This window comes from Ambystoma mexicanum, chromosome 5p (assembly GCF_040938575.1).
Source record: "Ambystoma mexicanum isolate Mex_15411 chromosome 5p, UKY_AmexF1_1, whole genome shotgun sequence".
Lineage (NCBI taxonomy): Eukaryota > Metazoa > Chordata > Amphibia > Caudata > Ambystomatidae > Ambystoma > Ambystoma mexicanum.
The window spans coordinates 970753604-970778779 of record NC_090930.1 but is presented as its reverse complement, the minus strand read 5'-3'; the positions used below and the strand labels follow the sequence as shown (position 1 = coordinate 970778779).

Below are 25176 nucleotides of genomic sequence, written 5' to 3'. Positions count from 1 at the left end.
CCTTCCTGTTTATTGTTTTGTACCTCCGTTGTTCTAGTTTAGGTTATTTCAATTCCTGTTCTGGTAAGACTTCCTTCACTTTATTTATTGATTCCTATCTGAATCTATTAATTCTTATCCGAATCCTCACAATAGAAGTTAATCTCTTTTCTGTACTTACAGGGGAAATTCCATTTCTGTTCCTTTTCGATGATAAGGGGAGTGGGTGACCCAGGTACTTTCTGCTTTTGAGAGGCTTTTCTCTTGTGATGATCTTTGCTCTTTCCAAATATTTACCAATTGTCTTTTTCTTTTAGCTGGGTCCATGGCGGTGTGTTCTCCCCGCTCTTTTGGGTGATCAGTCTCTCAGTCTGTAATTTAGTGCAGCTGAGGGTCATATCATCAAAAAGAGCGTATTCCCTCAACAGAGAGGAGGCTCAGGTGGAGGCTCCATCTCAAGCTCTTCAATCAACATCCAGTACTTCCTTCCTGGTCGCTTGCCCGAACCACTCGCCGGCCGGTGAGTAACAGATTCATGATAGTGTTCACTCGTATTCATGCAAAAGTATAGGTAGTTAGTATATATTGCTTAAATGACTATTTGATCCAAAGAGGGAAAGAAAACAGCCCATTATTGGCAAGTCAACATTCATGGAGGCAGTCACCAGTAACAATGCAGTAGTGATTCTATCTTAGGTAAAGTTATGGATGTGTGATGGTCTGGAGATGTATGCAAGCGTGCCTATGGGTTGTGAAGGCTTTGAATAAGGTGATCATATTGATTTCCCATCCAATTAATGGGATATTGCAGAATGTGGTAATGCAGAGCCCACTTACAGAAGTGTCATAGTCTAGGTCAACAATGACTGGTGGAGTACACAAGTTGGAAAAAAATCATACCCATCCGTGCCAACCATGTAGGCCACTAGAGGATAGGTGAAAAGTGTGACAGGCCTGCGTGTGCAGTGGAAAGAGATGGAACCGAGTGATCCAAGGAGAGATAATCTTTGGTGGTGTACGTAGCAGAATAACATTCTAAAACCTAAAGCATTTGTATTGTTATATAGGAGCCAGAGCTCAAACTGCCTGGATGTGATTAATGACCATGGATAGTTTCATTAAGAATGTTCGCCACATTCCTGCCCAAAAACCTGAGTACTTTTACGTGATCGGCTGTTACTCGGTATGCAGGGGAGGACTGGCAAATTCTGGCCTGAGAGGCAAGTACAATTTTCTAACCGATGGTGCATCAACCCAAAACCACAAAGCAATATCCCGACTTCCCAAACAACTTAGCGTAATACCAACCTCTCCCCCCACGCCCTCATTCACATTGCTTTCCTTTTATGCAACACATCTTTCAGTTATGTTTGTGTTCTCTCAGATACCCAGAGTCCCACCCCCATGTACCAAACCTATTAAAATGATTTCACCAGGATGATAACATTTGGTGAAATTGAAAACCTGGGATCTGAGCCCCGCTATCTCTTGTCCCAGTTTGCATTTGGACAACAGGCTACATCTCCATTAGTAGAACCGAATCGGAGAGTCTGCCTTCAATCTAAGAGCCAAACAGGCGCTGGCACGGCAAAATATCCATACCTGGCTTCCCACCTGCCCACTGCACCACACAACACAAACTCCATACCTGGCATCCTGTTTACCAGCCCCCACCTCCCACAACACAAAACGCTCACTTGGCATACTGCCTTCCTACATGTACATATTATTTAAATGGTTAATGTTCATGTATGGAGTCACACTACAGATTATAAACCCATATGTGTGAGTCTTTCCCTACAAATTGTTATGGAAAACAGGGTACAGTGATGAAGAGTGATTTGCTCAGGCTAACATAATGTGTCAATTGTGGTAGGCAGAGATGCTAAATGATACTAAGGTCTACCCATCGACAATGCAGAGCAAAAGACACAGACAGGACTTGGCTTTTGTTGTGCTCCCAAGAAGCACTTTCTTGGAGGTCAGCTGCATATTTTAATTCATGGAACCAGAGGGAACGGCGAGGAGAGTCCATCTGGAATCGGGTGATGGAGAAGGAGAAGAAGCAAGATCGATATTAATTTGTGTCATCGAGGAAGGTGGAGGGTGCTTGTGTATGTTTATTTTCGGTTTGTGCGACTGTGGTGATGTGGTTGAGTGTTTTTGCAATTGGGTAAATATATTTGGAAGAATTCATCTGTGTTCATGTGACTATTAATATATGTGTGAAAATGTCGATTGTGTGGGTCTTTTGTTGTTCAGATAAGAATGTTCTAGACAAGACAAAAAATGAAAAACTTAGGGAGGGTCACTCGGAGTTGGGTGGTAAATCCTGCTGATCTTACTGTTGATCCAATTTAGAGTTTGTCCAAATACCACCGACAGTATTCCATGGGAATACCAACGGCAGTATTTTAAGAAGATTTTCTGCTGCAAATCTATCTATTCTTACCTCCACTTAAGAGGTGAAGTTATAAAAGCCAAAATGGATCACATTTTCTGAAAAATGTTTTCCCTGTAGAGATGGGAAGTGCTGGCACTTTTTTTTACAATACTGTGAAAAATGTTTTTACAAAGGGCCATGATAAGGGGTAAAAAGGTGGCCATCTCTGGTGCCCTCCCTCTTCACCTTACCCACGTTTTGCAGAAACGCGTCAGAATGGACTCTTTAGTGCATAAAACATTTACAGTAGTAGTGTAAACCATTAATGTACACAATCCATTTGCACCTTCACTTTGAAGGTGGAAATGGCAGACAACTTTTTTTAAAACACCTTTTATGTTACCACCTGCAGAGGCGGTATTTCTAAAATACCTCGAGAGGTTTTCCAAAAATACAATTTCTGCCAGAGGTAAACTCTGAATTGGACAGATTTTTACAAATACCACCAGCAGTATTTCATGAAAATAATCCACCAAACTCTGAATGTCCCCTTTAGTTTGTAGTCTATTAATAATGAATACTTTAATGTTTAATCTTTCTGTGCATGTTTTTCAACCGTGCCAAATAGTGAGTACCACAAACAATCCAACAGCCATTTCTATAAGCCCCATATAGTAATATACATCAGCGCTACTCAGGATGCTATTCAAATCTTTTTATAATGAGCTCAGCGGGGATCAGGAAATTCACCACAGGAAAGGGGAAGCATTCTTACAGAATTAAACTGGGAACAAACTCTAAGATATGGACCCGTAATTCCTTGTCAAGTACAGTTGTGAAAAGCTGATGATGATTGTAACAGACCAATGGTCTAGACTGCAGTGCCAACATTACTATTGAGGGTCATAGAATCTTGTCATTTAAATGCCTACATTGTCACTGGGCGATATGAACATGCCTCTGTGCCTAGGCTCTCCTTGCTCTCACTTACCCACTGTGGAGGGCCATGTGTGGGGACCACTCAGGCACACCTGCAACACTGTTGACATCCAGACAAGTGTTTCACCCTATCTAAACAGAAGCTGAGCAGGCCTGAGAGCATTCGGTTCCTTCAAGGCAGGCTACATTCCGAAGGATTTCACCTTTTCCAATAACATTTTGTTTACATTTGGAAGCTCTGGCCCAGGGAGCAACAGCCTAGGGGGAAATCGTCACCTAGCACCCCCCATTACCAGTCCGACTGTCAGCGTGCATGCAGAAATTCGAGTAACAGCTGATCACAGCAGAGATTTATTACATCTTAAGCAATCCATGATACCATAAGCAGATGAACTGTTTAAAAAATTAAATGTTAAAGAGAAATCCAATCATTAAAAACAGCACTTCTGAAGTACGTAGAGCCAACACAGAATATAAAGCACCCATGTTTCAATGAAGATTGTGGCGAAAGGACCTCTTCAATAGATTTAATGTACCAGTATATATAAGGAAATTGAAATAACTAATGTCCCTAGCTAAACAAGGATGCAAAGAAGACCAATTTATCGCACTGAATAATATTGATAAGTCTTGAAAGAGCCCTACGAGGTGAAACACATGTTGGCAGGAATCCGATGGAATGGACTTTTTTTTAATTTAAGTTATCGTCTTTGTTAAGCAGCTTTATATGCACTATAAGCCTGCATAACAATCAATGTCAACGTTATGTAAATTGGACTTTTTTTGCACATTTTAAGATTAATTGAACAAATGTCTTTTGGTGTCAAATGACTTCTTTGATATATTGTAATTTTTCGAAGTATACTAAATGTTACAGAGTATTTGGCATACGGTTTCTTTCAGAAATTGTTTATGATTTGTAAAATATAAAGTGGCCTAATTTGATAGTTCCACTATCTAAATGGTATACATGACATAACTGATCATTGGTGTTGTTAAGGTATTATGATTTGCATTAATAAGTCCAAGCATGGGATACACCTACAAATCCATCAACCAAATTATATACTACTAGGGCATAATACCCCCTGGCCCACTAGGCTTTCTACACAATGAACAGGAGTACACCTGCTATTCTGTGTAACGTTGACAGCCCTTGCAGAAGAGATGCATAGAGGTGCAATTTCCCATTGCCTGTGGCTATTGAATGGGAACATATGATGCAGGGTATGGATATGGGCAGAGCCTGATTATTTCAGTCTATCCGGGGTGAGCTTCAGGATGTTGCCAGTGACCCAGGTGTTCACCTGCGTGAAGCAGTTGCTGAAGTTACTGCTACTGTTTTCTTCCCTGGTAATTCAAAAATAAACTACTAGGGCATAATACCCCCTGGCCCACTAGGCTTTCAACACAATGAACAGGAGTACACCTGCTATTCTGTGTAACGTTGACAGCCCTTGCAGAAGAGATGCATAGAGGTGCAATTTCCCATTGCCTGTGGCTATTGAATGGGAACATATGATGCAGGGTATGGATATGGGCAGAGCCTGATTATTTCAGTCTATCCGGGGTGAGCTTCAGGATGTTGCCAGTGACCCAGGTGTTCACCTGCGTGAAGCAGTTGCTGAAGTTACTGCTACTGTTTTCTTCCCTGGTAATTCAAAAATAAAAATAAGCAACGTGTTCTCTGGGTTGTTGTTGTAAGAGGTGAGTCTGTGTGTTTATGATCTTCATGAGTGGGGCCATTTAAATATTGAAGAGAAGGAAGAAAAACTCAGGGACCCCACAGACAATTCTGTATGGGTTTGAGTTGAATGGTGGATGCCAAGTAATTTCCATTCTGCTAGTTACGATGGATCTCATCCATGTAGAGCAGATTTCTAGAGTCCTGTTTCTTCCAATATTTTGATTACTGTACCGAGGTAAACAGTGTCAAAGGGCACTGAGGGCGGAGATGGTGTTTTCATCTGCTGAAATGTTGATGTCATCCCTGATGGAAGGAAGTGTAGTTTCTGTGCGTCTCATTGGTCTGAATCCTATATGTGAGTGATCCAGTAGGTTAGGAAATTCTAGATGATCAATGGCTTGACTGTACAAGTAGCCTTCTGGAAGTTTAGCTGGGCATGGCATATTTGATATCAGATGATATTTGGTGGAATCTATTGAGTTTGCAACATCGTTTTGATTAAGGCTGTCTTCAAGGTTTTTGGTACTATTCCTGCTGCTTCTAGTGGGAATTAAACCGTTTATGATAATATAGAGCCAGATTTGCTTTACCAGCCTTTTGAAGTCTGTTTGTGTTGAAGGTTGAAATATGTTAATGTGTGACTCTCTTGCTTGATTGCCATTGTAGGTCAATTTGTTAGGGCTGCATAAACTGTGTTTTGTATTTTTTTCCATTTTATTTTTTAAAGTGATTGGTGATGAACAGTTTCTGCCTAGGGAATGAAGTTGTGCTGCAGGATGCAAGGTGATTCATTTCATTAATGATTTTGCTGAGTTCTTCCTCTGGGTGAGTGGCCTTAGTGATGTGTTCAGAGTACCGCGTTACTTCACTTTTAAAATGTCCAACTTGTAGTGGTGAATATGTCTTTGATAGTGTTTCCTCCCTTATATTTCTCATATTGTATTCCTTTTTTCAGATTGCGTAGATGTGATGGGTGGGGGAGGCGGAGGATGTGAACCATCTTGCTACTTATTTTCCCAAGCAAATTAAGCTTTTTAGTGGGATGTGCTTGTCCAGTGTTTCTATTATCCATTCACGTGCACCTTTACATTTTTCTTCAAGGAGTGCAAGGTTCAGTCTGTGCGGTTTGGCTTGCTGTCGTCCATGGGATTTCCCATTTCTTCCAGGTCTACCGTTCTCAAGCCTTCCCCTGATTGTGGTCAATGGGATTTTATCTGTGGGGAGAACACACATTAGTGCATTGATGCTGAAATGAGACATTTGCTCCATAGTATAGGGATTTGTGGTTAAGTCGTTATTAAGCCTTCTTGAAAGCAAATGTGGTCCAGTGTGTGGCCTGGGTTTTGTGAAGCTCCTTTTCCCATTTGTTAAAGGTAATAAACTCACTAACCAAAGAGGTGCAGCATAATCTTTACTGCTATAAAAGATGTACTGACTGGATAGGATTTGGAACTTGGTGAATGCAAAGGGAGGGGAGTGAGGTGAGGTGATGGTTCAGAGGTACAGCATTTAAGAAGATATGTTTTATGGTATTATCGGCTATGGATCAGAAGAATTTGTACATATGCAAACATTGCTATGTGGATAGGCGTACATTCTTGTTTGTGAGGTTAAGGGGTTGATATTTCATTCACAAGTTTTAATATTTCTGTGCTATTATTAGGGGTTCTGATTAGTCAATTATGACATTTTATTTTGGTCGAGGTCAGTTGTTTTGCACTGTGAGAAAAAGTTATGTAGTCATTTGTTGCGCTTTTTCATAAAAATACAATGAAGTGCTTCAGATTTTCAAAGGTGTTTAATTGGTTAAAAAGTGAAAATACATATGGTGCAGTAATCTGGAGTAAGGTTTCTTGGACAATCTAGTTTAAATTCACTGGTTGTAAATAATTATGTTTCGTAGTTCTTGATCAAATCAAATCACAAAAGGAAAAAAGACTATGTGTCCTAAATGGTCTTCACAATCTGGTTGGAGTTCACTCTAATCCGATAAGTAATTATTTGAGGTTTTGATAGATTTCTCAGAGGTTCTAAAGATTGTTAAGCGTGTTCTTTCCTTTGAATAGCTGGAGAATAACTATGCTTATGCCCTCAACACGTGTTTCCCTACTTTATGTTGTGAGCGGTTCTTATTTATCAACAGTATTCCTCATGTCAATGGCATTCCTCAAGATGTATGTTGTCAAAATAAGGAATATATGACAAAGCTTGAGTCCTTTTCTATTTCATAAGTAAAGGTTCTGATTTTAGCTGACTTTTTTCATTTATGCGTGAATAGAGCCTGGTTACTTGTTCATGATGGTGAAAAACGATGTGTTTGGATTCTAACAAAAATTATGGAGTCTTAATTCATGATTTCCATTATTCTCTTCTTGAGGCGATGGAAGAGAGTAATACGAAAAGTGGTTCTATTTCAAGAGGGAGGAATGGTCTGCTTGGGAAGCTTGTTGATGGTCCGATTGCTCAAGCTTTGTCATACATTCCAACCAAGGACTACATACCTTTTTCTCACATATCAAAGCCCAGGCCAGCCTTTGAGCAAGACCAGGTTGCAGCATTTTCTGTCTCTTTTGTTTTCCACATCATGATTTACAACAACATTGGAGGGCGCCATCACTGTCCAAAAGGCTGGTATTCTTTATTTAGTAGTTGTTTTGCACTGTCTGTCCAGATCAGCTTTTATTTGTCCTTGCAAGGTTTTGCCCATCTGTATTAAATGTGTTTCGCCATACTGGCCAAAAATAAACCACAGTTTGATGATTATGTATTTGTGTAAGTATACACAGCTCCCATCATTTCAGAGGCAGCACACAAGCCTGTAGCACTGCACTGAAGTGCACACCACTTGCACCCAGAACTACATTGTGTACATGCAAACATAATTACAGTGCCCCTATGGACTGCACTTAACATATTTACCACCACACTGCATGCACAAACACCACCTTAACTCATACACAAACACGTAAAGATAGAATACTTTCATATAATATATGTTTCTATGAATGTATGTGGTTTGATAAAAATGCATTGCTTCACATGAAATATTCTCATAACCATTGTTGGGGGAATATGCATTATGCTTTGCATGGTACAGTTATTGTTTACCAGAACAAAGACTCTTCATTGTTGTTTTCCTCAGAAGTGGTCATGGTGGGCTTCTTTGAGTGCGACTTTCCAAATTCTGTATCTTCAAAATCATCCCAGCTGTCCCTGGTGTTGAACACTGATTGGCCCCACCGCCTTCTACCTGCTTTAACACCGGCTGCCGTGTTTGTAGGTCCTGCAGCTGCTTGTTTCTGTCATAGAATAAAAGGGACTAGTTTATCAGTAGTTTAGAAATACAAGATGTGTGCTGACAGTGGGAAGACAACATCATAAATGCCAGCTATTTCAGGTAATATTTGGCACTTCAATAAAATAAACATGCTAAAAAAATGAAAGCACTCATCTCTGGATGCATAAGTAAGTACTACCTACAGTGGTCAAAAGAGCAGCACAAATAATCACATGCGATCGGTAACTCATAGTAATGTAGCTGGTACAAGTTAGATGTGCAGATGCCTCCCATTTCTGAATTCTTGGCTTTTCGGAAGATCTGATTGCAGAGTGATTTTGGTGACCTAAAGTACAGATTTGAGATCCTGAGAACAAGATGCAGCTCTTCAGAAGAAAGGCTCATATACCCTGACCAGGCTAGTGGAGCCAATTTAATGACTTTTTAAAATCTAAATTACAGGCAGATAATGCGTCTTTGAAAGGCATTCAGTAAAACAATTGTATCACAATTAATGCAATTTAGATGTGTTATGGTAGATAGCAAGCCTACCAATAGCTTAATGTATTTTGCTCCATTAAGGACAGGCACCACTCACATGATACCATATTCAGTAAATCAAATTGTACTTCTGTCATTGTCACATGTACCTCGAAAGGATCTTGCAGATAAAAGTATTATTTAAAATCATATCCCAAAACCCAGGCTTGTCAGACCCTTTCAGAAAATTGAACATTCGAGGAGGGGTGGGGGCGCTGTTGTGCGGCGACAAAAATGCCTGCTTGAGTGAAGAGCTCCGCACTCATTAAATCCTGTTGCCGAAATCCTGCGGATTGACTGGACGTCTCAAATCATCGGCCGCAACTGGCGAGTAACGAGTCACACCTCCTTCTACTGACCGAAATTCGGGAGGAATACTACAGCGAAACACCCGATTCGGACATACCGACAGCTGTCCTGGTCTGTGGCGGTGGAGCGGTGTGCCCGCCAAAATGTGGTGACCCTGTCCGGGACAAGCAGAGCGCCGTAATAAGATCAGCAAACTGCAAGTGAGTGGGCAGGGCATGGGTGGAGACACGCGATTCCCTGAGCGTTCCCTCTCTCTGGGTGCCCTGCATAGTGGGGCCACCAACACCATGGATGCCGACGCGCTTGCAGCTGAGGCAGGTACATGGTCAGGCATGCGCGACCGGGATACCTGTACATTACATTGGGGTTGCAGCGCCGGGAGCCCCACACTATGTGGCATGAGCTGCTGGAGCAGGAGCGTATAATATTGTTGACGCCGGAGCCCTGCATCAAACATACGCTGCCACTTCAATCTCCAATATTAAATCTATGGAGCGGCACAGTGGGGAGCTCCAACTAGCACAACTCCTCCCCATTTAAAGGAGTTGCGAAATAACAGTTTACATTTGCTGACCTGCATACCCCTGGCGCTATAATTATTGTGCAGCCACATACAGTAACGCACAGCTTTAGCCCTCATTAGCAACCTGTCTCCAGGGGTGGAGATGATACTAGGTGCAAAAGGAAATAAAAAGGGCCCCATGGATGCATTTACGAACGTGCATAGATCAGAGGAAGTTGAGGTGGTGTCAGGTTCTGTTTGTATGTGTCTTAGGAATGTGAGTTTTTAGTATGAATGGTTTCTTTCCTAGTTTGGTTTGGCCTTAACTTTACTGACTCAGGGCCTCATTACGACCCTGGCGGTAAGGGGTTAACGCCAGCGTTAGCTGCGCCGACCCCTTACCGCCAATTACGAGGTCCCTTAGCGCCATGGCGCTTTTAACACCTGCTTTTAGCAGGTGTTAAAATCCATGGCGCTAAGGGACCATGGAGTTAATTACGCCACCGTAATTTACGGTGGCGTAATTAACGCCTTCCCCACTCCCATTATGCCCTATGGGGCAAAAATGGGAATGGGGAAGGGTAAATGGGGATTGGGGACTTACCGCCCCGCCGACCTCGGAATGGGGCGGTAAGTCCGCCAACCACCATGGCGTAAACGTAGTTTACGCCATGGTGGTAAAGTCACGGCCCAGGCGGTAACTTACCGCCTGGGTCGTAATGAGGCCCTCAGAGTGTGGACAACCTCCCAAGCCATGATGGAGGGATACAGCAGGCATCCTGATTAGCTAGCTTTGGCAGGAGGGGAGACAATGGGCATTCTAAACTGCCTTTCATCGTCTACAGCTCAGCTGAGTGGTCACATACTTTTGGAGTTCCTGTTTCTGAGGCCTAGAGGGGCTATCTGGGCCAAGAAGACCTTTGCGCTTTAGTCCAGGAGTAGGAGGGGGAGTTTGGTAGCTGGTGGAGCATCTTGATAACTTTTCAAGACTGGAAGCTAAGTGACTTTATCTGAGACCATTTTATTTAAAAAGGGAATTTATGATTGGTCAACTGTATATAGTTAAATGTCTGCAAGTTAAATGAAAAAGAAGTCTGTGGAACTTTTTAAAACTGCTATTACAGGCTTTTGACTCTCTAGCTCGTAGCACGAGTGATAAGTCATCACAAACTGTTAGTGCAAGGAAGGAGCTGCTCGCTCCGTACACATGCCGTTGCTAGGACAACACGAGTTGGCGTTCGCAGCTGTGAGCGCGGGCGTATCTTCAACGTTAGCAGCTAACGCAATCAGCGTACATCATTATCTGAACTCTATGGTGGGTTCAGAGTGAAACGTGGCTCACCCGTCTGGTCGTGTTTGGGCTCGGAATATGTGGTGCTTAGTATTCCTCAGATTTTTTTCCATTTTTAGTCGAGCGTTTGTTAGTTGCTTCATTTTTCTTGTTTCGCGAGTGCGATTGCTTTCCTGCATTGCCGTAGCTTGGAGGAGGAGTTCTGCGGTGCGCGTGCGCGGAGATTACTGCTTTCCTGGAGACAGATTCTCGTGAGCGTGGTGATGTTTTCATTAACTTGACTAACAGACTAACGCGCGCGCGGATCGCAACAAAGGAAGCTTTCATTGTCTTAAGAGACGCTGTGCAGTTTTTAGCACTGAAGAAACTGTTTAAAGGGCAATGGACTGTAAACAAGTCTGTATATAGTTTGCTACAAGGATCATAAGTGACCATTGTTTGGTTCTTACCTTACATAAACTCATATAAACACCAAAAGGTTTGTTAATATATCCATAAGGCAAAGCTTTAAAAAAAACTGGAACCAGTGTGGTAAGCAGGAGGTTTCCTTCTGTGAGACTTTGCTCAGCACAATTTCCTGGGAATTGTTTCTTCTGCATTCTAAAGAATCCTAGTCAGAAGATGTGCCTCAGCAGTTTGCAGAGAGTTACATCACGAAAATCTGGATTCAGGGTCTGAAGGAGAAACCACTTAACACGTAATTCCTCCTCTGCACAAACAGTAGAGGAGAGCCAGGTACAGTGAGCAAAGTTTATCTTGTTGAATAGAAGGTGAGTGGCAGTAAGTGTTAAAGGTTTTTAAAAGGCATGTTCATTTTTGGTTCTTCCTGCCTGCAGCTTGGTGACTTCCACCGAAGAGAACTGGCAATTTGTCTTATTTTATCCACTTTCCCCTTTCCCCCCAGCAGTGTACCAGGCTCAGCTGTTTAATCTGGCTTAGTGTGCTACACTTAAGGACTGTCAGGGTTCAGCAGCTTCCGCAGACCATCTCTTCTGGACTCAGCCCGACAGGTGGGCCACCAGGATACCCCTGCAGCAAATCAGGCCCCCACAGATAAGAACATGGACACATACATGACAGCATTACAGGCCGGATTTGCAGTGGTGAATAGCAAACTGGATGACATAGGCAATAATATTACCTCCCTAAGGGCCGATCTGCAGAAAGAAAGTGCCAGGGTTATGGCAGCGGATACTAGGGTGAGTGCTCTGGAGGACACAGCTACCGCACATGGAAAGTACATAGAGGACACCAAAAGGAGCTTAAAGGCTGTGCGCATCAAATGTGTTGATTTGGAATCCAGGTCTCTGCGAAATAACATCCGGGTGGTGGGTATGGCCGAGAGGTCCCTAAATTTACCCATGGAGGTGTCCCTGGGCCATTCAGGTTCCTGCCCTGTAATTTGGCAGGCTCAGCCTTTGTGGTCCAAATACACATCACCTTCCATAGCTTCAGCTAGCTCAGAAGAGCTGACACATGTGTGATGTCAAATTGAATGTGGCAGCAATGATTATAAGAAGTGCCATGCACCAGGCCTTGCCTCCGGCATAGCTTTATTTGACAGTTTAACCTGCCACCACCATGGGCTACTGATGATCATCATAGTTTTCTCACAGGGGGCATATCATAAATGGAGCCACTGTGTTGCAGAGACTGGTCTGCCACTGCAGCTGTCAAATTGTAAACGGTGACATCTGAACCCGCTCTGTGCCACTGGTTGAGCAGGCTCTGTAAATCAAGATACTTCTGCAGCAGGGTCCAGATACACCCTAGGCTTTTGGCATGGAGTTTATTAAAGGGGGATCAGATTAGCAGATTACCCTTTCAGAGAAGGAATTACCTGCATAATTGTTATTATTTAATAGAAATCAAAAAGGCCAGGGCTTTCACGCCCTTGCCTAATGGCAATCCATCACATATGTAAACACCATTTTATCAATATAAATATTGCTGTGCTACTTCCAGCAACATCTAGCCAAACACCATTAACTCCACTGTGTTGTCTCCAACACTATGTTGCCCAATCAATTATGCTTCAAAGATTGCCATTATCTGCAGCACCAAGAAACAATCACATTTGTAATGTGTGACAGTAATAAACATACAAATAAAAATGATTATTCATTTTGTTTTCCCTTCCGTATCACTTGAAATGGAAAACGCCCAAGTGCTCAAGCTCGGTGACCAGTTACTTACAATTTCTAGAACAAAAATGTTTTACACCAATTACATATTTAATTTGATTTGATCCTGCGATACTGTAACCAGAAGAGCATATCACAGAAAAGGTTAGTTGCCCCTGAGGATGTTCTCTTGAACCTAGAACCCTTACCTTATTTTTGTATGGAGATGAACAGCATGAAGATTCTAAGTGCCTTTGGAAGCACTGAGATTTGAAAACATAATAAGATGGAGACGTAAATATTGGAGTGGTTTGAGATAAAGATAATGAAGACAGTGTGGATCCATGAGGGACCCTCCATTGGATGGTTGAGTTTGTTGTCGTTAATTGGTTGATGGTGGGCTTGAGGGGCACTGGTTAAAAATGCATTACTTTTTAAAAAGGTTAAAAAGATCAGAACCGGTTAATGTTTAATTACCTACTGAAGGTACACTCCACAGCCATCGTTGGGAGTATTTCATGGTGCACGCATTGAAGGTGATTGAAACTGTTCAGTATCACCAATAACAATGATTCACCCTTAATAGCAACTATTGTCTTAAATTGATCAATGCCACCTAAAGTGCCTTGTGCAGGCATGAAGGAAAATTGACAACACCATCCATATTATGTCCCAGTTGGATGGTTACCACATTACCAAAATGCGGTCTCTGTCCGTTATGTGATTCGCGTAGCTCTGCCTAAACTATCAACAATTGTTTCTCTAGTAACAACAAAGCCAGGAATATTTAAAGACCAACCCCTGATCAAAGGGACAGTTTAACTATAAGCAGGTGCGGGTCTTGGCACATACCTGTAAGACCTGTGTGAGTGAAGTAACTCTTGTACACAGGATCAGTGTTATTTTGGCCAAATTGTTTTCATTCTCCAAATGTGAACCCGATTGTAGGATGAATGTATGTTGAACAGAGGATATCACAGGGGCAACGTGCTGGTCTTGGAAGCAAGACCATGCAGAGCAACAGAATCCCGGATCCATGCTTAGAAACCGAACTCCGGTATTATGTGCGTTATAAAAAAACAAATAGAAAAATACTCAGGAAGGGGAGTATCACTCAATGAACTCTCTTTGGGACTCTTCAGAAAGCCAGGAATCTACTGGTCCTTAACCTGTAGACCTGCAATCAGCTCAACATAACCAACTATACTGCTCTTTGATCTCAAAACCGTTACTGTATGTAAAGCCTCCTTTTTTATCTCCTATAGGCACCTATTTTTCATCAGTTGCGGGGGACTTGATTATCAAATGCCAGTAGTTTGAAGTTAACTTCCCATTACAAATATTTATCATAACCAACGTTGGGAATGCACTCTTGGATCTTGCTGAAAATGTAGTCACATCTCTGCCCTCTTCCTCTCTCCTTACCTTACCCTGATCAGTGCTCTGAATTACGGGATTTTTGCACCAATAAAATGTACATAAACACAGATAAGTACATTCGATCTCTGTCCTCTCTTTTGTGGTGCATTATGTCTGAACATTAAAGTACATGCATGAAGTACATTTATTTCTTATACTGTCTGTTTAAGTAACAAGGATGTTCTAGACATATGTGGAATACATTGAGTCCTGGATTTTTATTTAGATGATACTCTTTATCATTAGCTACTCTGGCATTTCTAATATGTTTTATATATGTTTCAGTTCTGTATAAAACGTGAAATAAATAAGCAGTGACTGTATACACACACACCCACACACACTAAGCATGGTTGATTATTTTCTTCTTACAATCTTGAAATGCTAAATAAAAATCTACGCATGCTCAATCCACTTTTGATAACTCACAGGTGTTGAATTTTTGTTAAGGTTTGGAAGGAATGCAGGTGGCTGCTTAGCTGGCTGCGTGTTTGTCTTCTCCTGTGGCAACTGAATTTGCTGCAGTGGCTGATGATGATTGATTCTTGGCTGGGGCTGTGGTGCAGCATGCGTCTTGTCTGAAGACCTAGGTGAAGATGGATATTCTCTTTTTGATAGCATTGGGGGTTTTGGCTCTGTTGGTTGCATTGGTTTTTGCAGAGGCTTTTTCTGTTCCAAATACTCTGGTGGAGGGCCCAACGCTTGACCCACTTGAAAATAAGGATATTTCAAGGCCTAAAAAGTAAACACATTAAACAAACTATGACTCTGGCCTTTACTTACGTTTTTGATGAATTAATAATCACTGACATATATGATTTACTAGCTGATATACTGGGCGTTGCCCAGGATTTTATTTTCTTATAGGTACTGTTTGTTAGAAATACCTTACGGTAGCTTTACGCTTTTCGGAAAAGTTCCACAGAAAAATTCATTACATTTTTCGATTATTTCTCATTTTAAAAATGTTTTCTCATAAAGAGTACACAACACAGTTTATTGTTCAACTTAAAAATACATTTGGAAACTTATAACTGTACATGAGAACAACATGGAGATTTCTGAGCAGCATGATAGGTGACATGATCCTGACGGTGCCAACTACTATGGACCTAAAGTTCAATATTACTAAAGTACATGTTCATTGTAATGCTGGTTTATAAACAAAACGTTTTGTTTCCCTTCTCGGTGAACACTATTGGGCCACAATTTAAAACACAAAACCTTGTGCCATTACACAGCCTAGGTGGGTTGAGATTGCAAAGCAGCTTGATGGGTGACCAAACTTTCAGTCAAAGGCGATGTGGTGACATTCCTGAGGGTGTGGGGGTCGAGTGAGTTGATTAATTCTGTTGGATAGTTTACCACTGTATCGATTTAGTGATACTCAGTAACTGTGCCTGGAAGCATATCCTGAATCTGATCCTAAAGCCTGGACCATGAGTTTTGTTTCTCATGTTGGGACTGGTCGTCACATTGATGTTTCGCCAATTTCAGGCAAATGTCTTGTGTGTGAAAATTCTGAAATCCGGGGATAGGGGTGGGTGTCCAAATGACATGTAGAAAGTAATGTCCGGAGGGTCCAACAGGTAACTATGCAAAATTTGGTGCAGATTGGGGAAACAGTGTAGAATTGTTTAAGGAACAATGTTTTGCCAAAGCACAAACCCACAAACAAATTTTGACTTGTGCTGAAATCCGGGCAATGGGATCAGGTGTCCAAATATCATATAGTCAGTAATGTCCGGAGGGTCCTAACGGGTAACTATTGAAATGTTGGTGCAGATTGGTGAAACGGTGTGGAATTGTATAAGGAACAACACTTTGCCACAAACAAATGTTGACTTTTGCTGAAAAACAGATAAAGGGTTGGGGTGTACAAATGTCATGTAGCCAGTAATGTCCGGAGGGTCCTAACAGGCAACTAGGCAAAATGTGGTGCAGATTGGTCAAATGGTATGTAATTGTATAAGGAACAAAGCTTCACCACAAATCCCGCCACAAACAAATATAAACTTTTATATATATAAAAGATATATGAAGCAAATATGAAACCTAATGTGCAGACTAGTGGTTGGGCTGAACCTTAAGTGCGTGGGACATTTAAAAATGGCATCTGCACTCAACACAGTAGAGCAGGAGGGAACTGTGCCGGAGAAAGTCAAGAGATGGAGAACAGGCACATCCATGCAGCGGCTCGTGAACTACATACCGGCATGGTGTGAAGAAAGGAGAGACACAGCAGGCACATCTGAAAGACCATGTGAACATTGGGGGCCACAGCGGAGCTCCTGGAGGTACAATTGTACCAGGAAGCCGCATTCTCCTGTCCAAGCCACAGAGGGAAGCAAGTGGGTGAATGCAGAGGTGCAGGAAACGCTGGAAAAACATCCACATTGTATAAGAAGCCATCCCAAGGAGAAAGCTTCACTGCAGAAGCACGCCATAAGTCCGAGACACTGAACTACCAGTGAGTCTGCCTAGAGGCATTGGGGTGCCCGGGACGCACCGATGCATATGCAATAAAGTGAATGAATTATGTGAGACTGCTATTACGTGAGGCTGCTGTTATGTGCTCAAAGGTGGTTTAAATACAAACAAAACCCAATGTTAAAGCAATGCCCAAAAGGAATAATGTTCGAATACCGACCAGATAAAGTACAGCAGCAAAACATGAACAAATACCAATGCATGAAATATCAATCTGGAGGAAAGCTGGAGCAGGCGTTACCCTAAGTAAACATATTGAAACACTACAAATTTGATATGGCTGTGGCATAGTGGAAAAGACAGTGAGACCAATAACTCAAGGTAAAAGGAATACACCAGGCAGTTGACATTTGGGGAAAGATACCTGGCAGGAAAGTACATCAGGAGATCTGCAGGACCTCAGAGGAGGATTCCTGGCAGGGGAGTATACCTGGCAATCCACCAAAGTTGTATAGAGTCTCTAAGTTTGGAATTGTACAAAGACTTAACACTGTGACAAGATAACTGGCAGGGGAGTATACCCGGAGATCTGAAAAGCTCACAAGAGGATTCCTGGTAAAGGAGTACACCTGGAAATCCGCTGAAGTACAAGAGAAGTTAAAGAACGGTTGTTGTGTAATTTATTATATGAACAAGAACTTGTGAATCCAGTAACTGTGAATCCAGTTCAATGAAACCAGAGAAGTGTTGAATGCCATGGAATGAATTGTTTAAACAAGAACTTCCTGAATCTAGTATAAAGAACCAAAAGAACAGTTGGACAAAGAGACACTTTTGTGATACCAAGAAACTGTTGTTCGAAAGAGACATTTTCGCCCTCATACATAAATATACAGGGCAATGGAACCACCCTTTGGAGGCTTCTCCTTGGAAAACACTTTGTTGAATTTATCTTTATATTTTGGTTATAAACACTTTTTACTAAACATAAGGCAGAGACATTTCCCTGCATCCCTTAGTCGTTTGCTTCTAGTGTGAGGGTCAGATTAGAATATTTTGGACACAAGGATGGTTTCTAAGTTTCTAACGACTTGACACAGACTGATCTTCAGTTTTAGCTTCCTAGGCAGGGAAACCTTTCTTTACGATAGGGCTATAGAGGCGTTTTTCCAACCCATTTCTATTTAATATATTTTATTTTTATTGTTATTTGGCAAAATTGCCTTTAACACATTATTACAAAGTTTTACAATACACAAAAGATTCATAAAATAATTAAGAAAAAGGTTTACAAAGTACTTCATACAATAACCATTTAAAACCTAATTCATGATACAATGTCATTATATTCAACTCTACTACTTCAGTACTATGGAGGAGCTATTTCTTTCATCTTTCCACATCAAAATCCACAAAATCATAAAAAAGGGGCTAAACATAAAATCAATTCTACAGAGTTTATACAACGGATATTACTATAGAGGCAGTCCTGCCAGACAAACACTCATGCCACAGGTCTTCTTTACTTGAATTCGATAGAACGTGATCAGACTTTCTAAAGTGCTGCGTGTGTTTCCCAGCAAGAGCTGGGCATAATGACAGCAAGTGTTGGAGACCTTTTACTGATTCCTGAAGCAGAAGCAGATAAAAGAGACATGTTAAGGGCTCAGTTGAGCCAGGATTCCTCTTTTGTTTATAATACATAGCTAGATGCGCAAGAGATTTTAAAGTATGCATCTTCTCCAAAGTATTAGCCCAAACTCTTTCATACAGCAATGATTTAATGCTCAAGGGGTTTCTAATAAGGTCACCCATGGTGGTATCAATCTCCGTCAACAAGGTCTCATTGTAATCGCGAGCTCTTTCAAGAACTGTAAATAACCTTCTCTGGTCATTCTTGCTAGATCAACATTTAGAGAGCCTGGAATGGATTTGTAAGTTTCCTATATAAACATAAGAGTGTAGTTGGCTCTGCTGGTCAGTGAATTAATTCCCAGTTTGTATAATATATTAGACACCGGCACAGAGGTCGGTATATTCAATACTTGTCGCCAAAAGCAGCCCTCCACTGAGAAACAGCCAGACCTTTCATCTATCCTAATTCGCCGATTGCCAATGCACTTGTACTCAGCCAGTCTGTGATCTCTGATTTGTGGGGTTTAGAGATTATCAGAAAGACCAGGTAGATAAAAAGATCTACTCTTTCAAGTGGGTCACCATTGACTGACCAATTAAAAGAGGACAACTGCTTCTTTGAGGTACAATGCATATTTTATGTTTTGGTTGAATGAATATTAAGAGAGTTGTCAGTAGCAAAGCCATTAAAAGCTATTAAAAGTTGTTTCAATCCAATGACAGAGCAGTCAAATAGTAAAAAATGATCTGCATAGCTAAGCCATATGACTTACAAGTTCGTTTTGGAGAAGCAATGGCTGCTGACATTAAGGATTCTCCAATGGCTGATATATATATTAAACAGACAAGGGCTAGAACGCACCCCTGTCTGACTACCGTAGAAGTTACTATTTTTTCATAAAAGCCCCTTCGGCATTTAACCTGACTTGACTCTACTGTATTTTTGTGAAGGATGATTATCAATTGTAAAATTCCTTCAGGCAAACCCCATCTTCACAATTTTGTCCAAAGCAGATGTCTCTCTACTGCAGAAGTTCTGTTTAATAAAAATGTCTGACAATGAGAATATTACAACTTTATGTCCACCTCTCCTTTCTGACCCCTCACAGCGCATAAAACCAGATTGGTGTTCATCAAATTTTCCTGACTCTTCTGCCCATCCAACCAGTTGTTTTAAGACCACTGAGGCACAACATTTTCTTGGAACATCAAGTAGTGCGATTGGGCGATTATTCAGTGGGTTGGTTCTATTCCCCTTTTTGTAGATGGGGACAATATGAGAAGACACAGGTATGAAAGGAGAAATCAAAATATGTTTAAAAAGTGCAGCTAAAAATGTTGCCCAAATGGAATGGTTGTCTTTTAAAGTTACATTCAATAGGCCATCTGGCCCGGGAGCACAAGAACGTTTGCTTTTAACAATCAGCTCACGTATGTCCTTGGAATCAAATGGCCTCTAAATGAGTGAAATGTGTGGGATCATTTCCGGTGCAATAAATAGCTTGGAATACCGGACTGTCTGTTCACACTGGACTGTTTGTCTTTTAAGTGCACACCGAGCCCTACGGGCGTGTCGCGCTTTAAAAAAGTCATAAAATAATAATAATATTAATATTAATAATAATAATAATAATGATAATAAAATGCTTAACCCAATCATATTCAGAAATAGGTTTTATTCGGGAATTAGCTTAGATATTAAGGTTTGAATTTAAAAGTTTCCAACAATCGGAGCAATTCCTCAGAGAGAGCAGCCAATATATTTTCAGAATCCTTTTACAGAAGATGATTTTTTTTAATTTCGTACCCAATTTTTAAAAGATAATTTCAACATATGACTTTTCTGTTTAGAGAAAAAGGTAATAGGGTGGTGTTAGGCAGAATCCTGTGCAGTTCCCTTAGGGAACACTGCAAAAAGATTAAGACTTCAGGAGTAAGCAGTAAACCCAATTGGTAGCAGTCTGCACCACCCAGATTTACCTGGTAGCTGTGGCTGAGCAGTCAAACTTCTCTCAAGAAGAGTAAGGCAGTATGTAGAGTATACACCATAGGGCCAAAAACACAGTAGAGCAAACAAACACTGACCAGAGCTTTGTTTCAAAAGTATAGAGTTATTTATTTTAAAACACACATAGCACTCCAAATCAAAAGCATGTTAGAACACAGTCAGATAAAGTATACACACCTCTCTTAATAACTATTAGACAAGACAGAGTTAAAACACCACTATTTGTTAAGACAGATGTGAGCGCTTAACTAAGATGGCACCCCAATAGTTTGGTTAGGTTTTAACACTAAAAGCCTTTATTATCACAAGTAATCTGAAGCGGTAGTACTCTTGTAGGTTGACTAAAACTACTGTGATGCGGTTTACTTATTGAGGGAAGAATACCAGCATTCATGTACCTAGGTTTTTCTCTAAAGTCTTATCCCAATGATAACAATTTATGAGCCGATGACAGAAGGGCTTTATCAATGATACTTGAATGGACATGCAAAATAACAATCGGTTATAAACTAATTGATGAACTCTACTTGGTCAATATCGCTAGAGACTAAAGACCTTAGACCTAGAATAGAACTGAACAATTATGAAATATTAGATCAATTATAATTTTTTCAGTTAATACGGGGATTCTCTCTAAGAGCAAACAATTAGAAAAGGTCTGGGTAGAGTTTGAGCTAAATTCCCCTCTTTACAATACGGTTGGCCGGTATAGAGTTTCTCTTTTGATCCAGCATTAGGAATTCGAGGTTACTAGATTTATTAGATTCATCCACCTGAAACACTCCTTTCTTAAGAATAGAATTGGCAGAAAAGGTAATTCTCTTTTGGTCCAATGTTGGAGTATCCGAATTACACCAGGGGAATTGTTGTACACAACACAGGATCTGACCACCAGACAGCTTCAAGCATACTCCTCAGCGGAGAATGTCGAATCATTACATGAAAGTTCCATAAAATCACCCTGGATAACGGCATTAGGGTCATTAGTAACTTCAGATGAAGCATTTGTGAGCACTTTGTCCAAACCTATTACCTTTGGGAGTGAACACTTTGACCCTTTGGGGTTGATTTTCATAGTTATGTTTCTTATGTTTTAAGGCAGGAGATACACCTTAAGCCACAGAGGGGAACTGGATGTTACGTAAGAATTTTCTTGACACACAATTGTTGTTAAATGTGGAAGATTTAAACATTCTTCAATTTATTTTTTTATCCACTGAATGTTTACGTGCCCCATTTCTTTCTCTGATAGAAATAGAGTAAGTTAAATTATCTGATGCAACAGGGCCTTCATCAGGTTCAATATTTGTAGAATCATATCTTGGAACATCAATGTGGTCGGTGTTAGAGCATATATTGATTACACATGGACATGGTACAAACAGTGGAGGTTCCAAAAGGTGAGGCAGACTTGATTGCACGTTTTGCACAGGGTGTTTCTGGGAGGTAATCTCAACTTTTTTAACGCTAGAACAAAACCTTCTAAAAAAAACGTTTGACTGCTTTTTGATCTATCATATTATTAATATTTTCATATATTGGACTAAAGAGTTCAAAACAAGGTTTAGGGCTGATGTTGTGGTTGCACTAAGGGGCGTGGTTGTGACCTAGAGCCCTCCATAGGTTGAAGGGAAAACGTGGGGGAGTAGACATTAGCGGCAAATGACTGACATCCTTTGGATGCTGAAAATTCTCTGGTGATTGCTCAGAAGATTAATCTTTTTGAGGAGCCGGGAAGGGATCTACAGGATGAGAGTATGTAACAGGAGAAAGACAATTCTCCATCCAAACATATAGTTGAAAAGCATTGCCTTCGTCTCCGTAAATGATTTGATTACGCTTAACTCAAGGGCAATTCACTCTTTTGTAATTTTTTAATAGTCTGCAGGGCTGCTCCGCAATTTGCTGGTAAATGTTGTAGTAGCAGGATTGACTATAGCCACTTTGGCAGGCCTTTCTAATGGGGTAGGACCCCAAGTTGCCTGACCCGTGACGGGACTAGATGTTAAAGCTGCTTCACCCTCCATAGTGACTATTCACGAATCCGAGTGATTTGCCCATGGCTGAAATTACAGCGGGCAAATCGTTCACATTAGAAAGGTGCGAACTACCAAAAGTTTGCACCTTTCTCATGCGAACAAGCTTGCATACTACAGGGCTGCAAGGGTTTCCCCCGCAACCCCTGCTCACTATACATTAAAATATAGTGAGCGGGGTGTTGCGGGGGATACCCCTGCAGCCCCCTTTTTTTGCGGGGATGTCGCCTGCAACACCCCGCTCACTATACCACACAGTTTAGTGAGCAGGGTTTGCGGGGGGGACACCCCCGCAGTCTTTTTATTTATACTTACCTATAATGCTGCCACCAAATGTTCCAACTTTTGGTGTTCGAACCTTTGGTGGTAGCATTTTTAGGACTTTTTGATCATGCAAACTTTTGCATGCGGTCAAATCTTCCTAAACCGTATCGACAACTAACAGGACTGCACACTCCTCCCTTAGTTCCAAATTTGGAGGGGAGATGGCTTTACTCAGTTACTTATACATTTTCAGTGAGCACAAGGTACTTCACTCACCTAACTGACAATGCAGTTGAGGTAGCCAAACCTTGCAGCCCACATCCAACAGTGGACTGCAGCAGACTGCACTTGCTGCATCACACTCTCAGCCTGCATTCCGCATGGGGAGAACTTTTTGAAGCTGCGTGACTCCTGCCCTTCTCTCAAGCTTCGTTCCAAACCAAAAGTTGCCAACAAAAGTACACTGCGAGAGCAGCAGACTGCACTCACTGTGTTGCAATCTCTGAAAACAACGTGGTAAGAATGGTTAGGTCCCTCCAACTTAGCATGGGGCTTCAAAAACGCCTCCACTGGTCTCTCTTTGGGCTTGCTAGTGTCTCGTGTCTCTTGTCTCCCAGTAGACAACATAATGCCTTGTCTTCCAATTCGTTGCTAACTTTGAACTTCTACTAAAAATGTATCTCCTTTTACAGTATATTACACAAGGGTTTGTTATTTTTCTTTCTTGGAACAGGGTAGATTTGGTACGATACATTAATGTTTAATTCCCCATTAATGAAATACTTCTATCAGTCTTTCTTTGATTAGGGCGGGGCGCAGGATTCCCTGTTTGAGCATGCACAAAATAGTCTGTTAAACATTGTGATGGGTCGAAGACTTCACTTCCCAAATAGTAACAAATGGTTCTACTTCTCATTTTTCCTTAGGTTATACTTTGGTGACGTGGGGCTTAATTTCCCAACTTGCAGCAAATGATTTAAATTATGTTTTGGTAATACATGTTCCTGAACTGGCACAATACTGTTAACATGCAACAAATGATCCAACTACTCTCTCCAGCCCTTTGGTTGTTAAGCCTTTCTGTCCCAGAATACAACTTGTGATTCACTCTCAATCTTTGGTAATTTAGGGGTGGTGAAGATATGATTTCCTTTCTTAGCATGTAACAACTGCTTCAATTGCTCTCAATCTTTTGTAGATTTGGGTTCGGTATAAAACAATGTTTTGCATGAATACAACATTTTGTTCTACCTCTTGCTCAGCCTTTTGTAGACTTGCACCTGGTATACAATGTCCATTCGGAACATGATGCAGATGAGTCATCTTCCTTTCTATTCTTTGGTAGACTTGGTTGGGGTATAGTAATGAATTTCCCAACATGTAAGAAATAGTTCAACTCCTGTCTCCTTCATCACGTACACATGGCTGGCTATAATACTTTGTTTCCCACCTTGCAGCATATGACTCAACACCTCCCTCAATCTTATGTAGTGTTAAACTGGAGATAGGACTTGGTTTACTAGCATAAAATACTTCAATTTACCTCATTCTTTGTAGACTTTACCTGTGTTTAAACTGACAGCATTCTATGTTTTCCTACACAGTGATGACTGCACATGTATCACGGGCAGAGAGACACTGCAGTCATTACTAGAAATATGGCATGGCAGAATCCACGTAGTAATGTGAATGGCTGAAAGAGATTAGCAAAGACGTAATATTAGTCTCTGCCAGGGATCCAAGCACGCCCAGTGACGTCTGCTATGTGGCACATGAGGGGGTGTGGAGTATGCTTGCCTGAGGACCGGAATAGGGGTCTCTTGGGAGCTAGTGACCTTGCTGGGCTTTGTTATGTATGATGGAGACATCTGCCACTGGCAGAGACTGTTAGGTGGGTAGCCAAGCATAATTATACAGACCTAGCAAGGTGCTTTAAAGCCATGCCCCTCAAGACCAGAGATTGTTCTGTTAGGAAGCTTATTGTTACTGCGACTGACTAAAAGCATTATGCGGATTTCCTGTATGATTCCCATTCTATAAAGCCTTATAAAAACCAAGAGAATCCTGTGCTCCGAATCCTTTTTCTAGGACGGAGATATTGGTTTCTATGTCCATTTCATTACAGCTGTATGAAAATAAACCTGACTGCTGCAGTTTCCCTTATTGAATTTTATTGGTGGGTTTCTACATGCCTCTGCTCCGCCTCGAATCGCTGTGTACACAAAAAAAAGGTATAGTAAGAAGGCGTAATTGAAATCTCTTTTGGGTTTTGAAGGAGGGCCACCTGTGAAAGTTGGAGCCTCTAATTGGGCTGCTTTAAAGCAATTTTTTTAAAATCTAAAAAGCAGGAGGGC

General features: G+C 41.2%; 1 protein-coding gene across 9 annotated transcripts in view; it reads right to left on the bottom strand.

Annotated features, from left to right (window-relative positions):
- Positions 1-25176, bottom strand: part of MAK (male germ cell associated kinase) — a 695810-nt gene that overhangs the window by 179535 nt on the left and 491099 nt on the right. For all 9 annotated transcript variants that reach the window (XM_069613432.1, XM_069613434.1, XM_069613429.1 and 6 more), the window contains 2 exons: positions 14879-15184; positions 8097-8287 (listed from right to left, as the gene is read on the bottom strand). In XM_069613432.1, coding sequence (XP_069469533.1) covers positions 8097-8287; positions 14879-15184 — 497 coding nt within the window. The remainder of the gene's footprint in view (positions 1-8096; positions 8288-14878; positions 15185-25176) is intronic.